Source organism: Aphanomyces invadans (genome assembly GCF_000520115.1).
Source record: "Aphanomyces invadans strain NJM9701 unplaced genomic scaffold supercont1.76, whole genome shotgun sequence".
In the NCBI taxonomy this organism is placed as follows: domain Eukaryota; phylum Oomycota; class Saprolegniomycetes; order Saprolegniales; family Verrucalvaceae; genus Aphanomyces; species Aphanomyces invadans.
The window spans coordinates 123,777-128,956 of NW_008580221.1; the positions used below are offsets into that span (position 1 = coordinate 123,777).

At 48.6% G+C, this 5,180-nt stretch overlaps 3 protein-coding genes across 3 annotated transcripts; 2 read left to right on the forward strand and 1 right to left on the reverse strand.

Moving 5' to 3' along the window:
- Positions 1–2,647: 2,647 nt before the first annotated feature.
- H310_14618 (hypothetical protein) lies at positions 2,648–3,319 on the forward strand (the record flags this gene model as incomplete). Its single annotated transcript, XM_008882514.1, has 2 exons — positions 2,648–3,073; positions 3,116–3,319. 2 exons carry the CDS (start codon positions 2,648–2,650, stop codon positions 3,317–3,319), a joined length of 630 nt encoding a protein of 209 aa, XP_008880736.1.
- A 406-nt stretch (positions 3,320–3,725) lies between these two features.
- On the forward strand, positions 3,726–4,149 carry H310_14619 (hypothetical protein; the record flags this gene model as incomplete). The annotated part of the gene is made up of 3 exons (XM_008882515.1): positions 3,726–3,830; positions 3,886–3,984; positions 4,048–4,149. The coding sequence occupies 3 exons, from the start codon at positions 3,726–3,728 to the stop codon at positions 4,147–4,149; spliced, it is 306 nt and encodes a 101-aa protein (XP_008880737.1).
- H310_14620 (hypothetical protein) lies at positions 4,124–4,553 on the reverse strand (the record flags this gene model as incomplete). Its single annotated transcript, XM_008882516.1, has 1 exon — positions 4,124–4,553. A coding segment is annotated over one exon (390 nt), but the record flags the coding sequence as incomplete, so codon positions are not given.
- Between the last annotated feature and the right edge of the window lie 627 nt (positions 4,554–5,180).

Sequence of the window (5,180 nt, forward strand, 5' to 3'; positions counted from 1 at the left end):
TAGATATATTGTAATCTTTGAAAATTCAGAAAGCAATAATAAAAATCTCAATATCGGAGAACAAGAAAATAGATTATTGTTTTTGACAGGCAATAATCGATATCGGTGAAAGTCATGCACTGTCAATTCGAACTGTCTATGACGGTTGACCAAGCTTTCTGTTTTTTATGCCTTGTCAAGAAATGCCTAATCTCTATATGTCTAGTCACTCCGAGATGCTCGCACAACCTTCATCATTTTCCAATTTGCCACCAACACAGCATCTTCGTCTTAAACCTGCTCTCGGGCGGGGGGCTGCCAAGGCCATCAACTACGCCATCCTACACCTCGGTTCCACTGTGGCAAAGTCCTATTCAGGGAATCGACCGAGGCAATGGGTTAACGGTGTTCTTGTTGATGGAGTACAAAGGTTATCCTTTGCCTTGGTAGACTAGACTTTAAGAAATATGTTTTGGCATTTGGATAAATCCAGTTTAGGTACTACGAAGCAAGTTTAATACAAAGTATTATTTGAAGTGTTCGCGCATACTCAAGTAGAGTTAATACATGCAATCAATTTTATTATCCAAATACATAAGTGATCAATATCTAAGTACTTGTATTGGCAGTTTGGTCCAAAGTGTCTATACCCCAGTAGGTACTGTTCGCATGAAGCAGCACAATCATCTCAAAGTTTGATACGTGCATGTGCTTCCTTGAGTCGTTCAAAATGAACTTCGCAGCACTGAACAACCGTTCTACGATGTTGCTGGTTGGCAGCACACACTTCAGGCAGCAATATGCGCTCTCAGCAATGTCGAGCCGACGCCGTTTGGGCTCAAGCAACTCTTCAGCCAACGACATAGGCTCCACAGTCGTCACAGGTGCTTGTTGTGTGTCCTTTCGCAGACGATGGAGAGCCGACAACTCATCCAGACTCAAGTCGTCTTCTCTCAAAGAGAGCACTTTTTCCACGCCAGAATCGAACGCAGGATAGCGTGTCAACGCGGCATCAGATGCCAGATGAGGCAACGATGGGAACCGACGATGCAACCCATCAAAAATGGTTCTTGCGTCAGCCAAGTCGAGACTTTTGGACTGCAGAATCTTCGTGACAGTTTCGAATTGCTCCAACGTCGCAGCCAACTGGACCAGACGGTCGTTCTCACAGCGGTTGAGTGCAATGTCCCGAATGGACTGCAGCTTGGGCAAGGTTGGCAACAACTCGATATATCGCTTGACCATCTTGTAGGTTGACGACCATCGAGTCACATTGCGAGGCACTGGTTTCAGTTCAGTGTAGCGTTTGAGTTCGCCACCGGCTCTCAGTCGCCCAAGACGGCCCATGATGGCATGAACTGCGGCGAGCTCACTCTCGTAGTCGACCAGGTACGCCTTCATTGCAAGGTTGAACTTGTGGGAGTAACATCCAACCAACGGCACACCGAGCTTTGATGCAATGGAGGCGTTCGTGGCGCAGTTGTCTGCAGTGACAAATGCGATGTCTGACGTTTGTTTGCCGTAGGTGCCCAAAGTCGAATCGATGAAGTCGATGTGAGCATCAGCATCAAGTCGGTCCAATTCAAGAAGTGGCGACATAGCGAGCAGTGGGGTGAAGCATTCACTGCCAATGCAGTAGCAAGCGAAGATGGCACAGAAGTGGTTCGATCCGTCGGTCCAGCCATCCATGCAGATACCAAACACAGTGGGAATTTCACGTGCGATCTTTTCTTGGACGGATTTTGTCAAACTCTCCATGTTGGTTTTCAATGTCTTGGTACAAATGGGTTTCAAGCACGTAATGCGCCTCGTGACAGGATCCTCGACGGTGGAGAAGGGATGATTGCCATCAACAACATAACGGACCCACTCGTAAACATTCTTCGTTTTGGCGTCGATGAACCCATACCCAGCTAATGTACCAGGCTGTGAACTTTGGTCATCGACGTAGTCGGTACGGAAGTCCTTGTGCTTGCTTTCGAGGTGACTGAGCAAGTTGGTGTAGCCCGCACATGGCTCCTTCTTACGAACCAGGCCGCACACCTTGCACTTGTAGCTGTTTTTCGCCACTTGAGTGTAGTAGAAGTTGACCAAGTCCTTGCTTTTGATTTGCATCGCGCTGAATGGATAATGAAATCAATAATTTCATGAAAATAGATAGGTTATTTTTATCTTGAAAGGTCAAAAATAGATTATTGGTTGCGGATGCTTCCCAAAATAGATAATTTTTATCTTGATATTGCAATTATTATCTCGATAAATTATTTTGTTGGAAGCCTGTACTGAATCCGACGAGAGTGTCACACTATTCATGTGATCGAAGTGGTAGGTAATTAGTATGATGCACTCTAATTGGCTCTCTGTGTTTCAGTCATTACTTCGAAGTAAGTACATTAGAAAAATCTAATCACATCCGGATAAATCTATTTTTGGCTCCAACGCGACTTGGGATTAAGTTTTCGATCGCATTGAAACATTCACTAGTCACAACATGATGATGAAGGAGGACGACTTTTCGGTGAGAGCTCTCAATGGAGTTCTGCAAGAGAAGGGCGTGGATATTGGCGCAGAGCGTGCTAAAGATGGATCCCCTCTTCCGCATGATGTCGTCCAGACACGACCACCATCACCTGTGATGGAAATAGGGCGAAACCCTGAGCGAGTCAGCATGGCAGAGCCCAAATCGGAGTTGGAAGCACCAACTGTGGATGAAGTTCAATGCAATGATGCATGTATCATGAAGATTGTGGACCTGCCTATTGTGGACCTGTATACGCCTTTCCCAGCATCCCTGCCGACAAAAGACGTCGCCAACTCTCCAGTTCCCCTCACTGCGCAACCGACAGCCGTCGAGAACGCTTCAGCTCTACCGTCACCCCCACCAAGTTCAGTCGTGCCTGCAATCGCGACAACGATCGAGTCTTCTCGTCCAACACAACAGGCATTACCAACCCACAGCCCCAATCGTGGCGACTCTGGGAAATTCTACAACGTCGACCTGACCCCCTCAACAGCATCCGCTCCGCTGGTCGCTCTCACATTTCGCGACCGAATGCGCCGTTGGATTCAGCGCGCCCTCGTCAGCACTGGACAGGTAAACAACGGTATAGCATTCTCTCTCTCAACATTGACACAGGCAACACCGTCCACCGATGATTACTTTGTACAGCAAAAAGACCGCTTTCTTGGTCTGCTCCATCACTTGGAAGCAGTAAAATCGAGTCTTCAGCGCCATCGAACGGTGTTGAGTCAGTTTGCCGCGTCTGCATCCCAACTTGGCCTGGACGTTGGGTATTCCAATGGTGTCCATGACGAGCATCTGACGAATGGGTCGCAATAGTTGCGTCGTTCAAGGGAGCAATGTCGAAGACACGTTCGCGACAACTACGGCGCAACAGGACACCCAATTAACCGACGCCGTACACCGCCGTCGTTCTTGGTCGGCACCTCATGCGCGCGGAGGCGTAGGACGCGATGTTGACAGGCGCGCTTCGCATCTTGGGTAGTAGGATTCTGCACATGCAATCGATTCAGGTAAGCGTTCGACGTGACGAAGATGCGATGCCCTGAATTTTCCTGACACGCCAGACCTTATTCATTCGGCGCGCCAACTTGAAGCTGGACGTGGACAGTTTTCAAAGACGACTGGACGCACGGAAAGGTGTAAGTTGATGGCATCGCCATCGACTATGGTGCGACTTACCGAAGTGTAGCGGGGTGACACGAGCGCCTTGGAAGCAAAGACAATGGAGGCGAGAATGGCAATGGACGATTGCTCGTTGCAACTCTATCGCGTGTTTGCTAAATACGAGGCCGAACGGCACTCGATCTTGTACACGGAGCTCGACATGGTTCGAACACTAGTGCTATCCCACGTCTTGAACTTCACGATCGATTGAATGACAGGTGCGTCAAGTACTCCACGCCATGTACGTCAAGAATGCGGCATTAACAGCAGTACGCACCGTTCCCATTTTGGTGAAATCCCCAAAGAACGAAGAAGAGGTGAGTCATGGAGGCTTGAAGCCACCATCCACCATTTTCCACCCTCACGATTAACTGGTGCAGCTGTTCGGCATCATGTGCGATCAAGGCATCAAAACGAAACAAGGCGGACCGAAAGGTGCATTGCGAAAAAACTCACTTCAGTTCACGACGGACAATATATAAACAACCAGTCGGTCTTACGGCATCACAATGCTTTTCGTTCTCTGTTCTGAAAATGTCGATGGAGAGGTTGCCGCCGTCGAGGTAGGTCGAGGATTCGTCTTGGGCAGGGTACCAATGATATGCAGAGCTGACGTGTAGCCGTACACTTGGTTCGTCGGCAAGCTTGACAACATGCCCCAAGTGTCATAGATTGGTGACTTGGGGCTATCTGCTACGTCGTCGTTTTTAGGAAAGGAGCCGACAGTCCATAATCGAGAAACGTCTTGGCGCCGACGAGTCGAATCACTGAATGATCTGCGCGAAGGCTCGAGGCGGCGCGCACGCATGGCGGAGGTCAGCGAGCGTTGCATCGTCGTCTGAAGCGTCGTCGTTCGGAGGGAAATTCGAGTCTGCGCCAAAGCCGAATTCTCGTTTCTGGGCTGTTGAGAATGTTGGCAGTTGCAGTTGCAATCTTGGAGCCAATCCGATGCGAGGATCACAAATCGCAGCCAATCAGAAGCATCAACGTCTGCCACGCAACGTCGATTGGCTGGAAGAAGCACGAGGGTGTGCCCATAATATATACGTATGCGGATATCCGGATAACAAGTGCATTTATAGGTTTCTTATTTGGACAATGTCAAGGTTATAAAATCATCGACGAAAATACCAACAATTTCGAAATGTCGAAATTTGAAACGTGTTTCAGGGTGGCGCCGACCAAGTACCGTTGTCGTTCGACCTTTATGTAGGACGTGACATTGGCCATTTCCCATTTTACAGTATCGTTGTGTCTCAGGGCCTCCACAGGCAAAAAACGCACACCGCGCGCATGCGGAGTGCATCCTCCATGTGAACATGTTTATGTGCCATCGAAATCAGTCCTAGGTTGTAAACTCACAACGTTAAAATGGCGACTTGGGCCACAAATCTCCGTTTTCAACGAGAAACAGTCACGTACGATCACTTGAGCGATTTTTGCAAAAAAGAACCTTCCAGCCACGGGCGTCATGAACTTGGCATTTCATTTTGGTGTCACAACGCAAATTTGG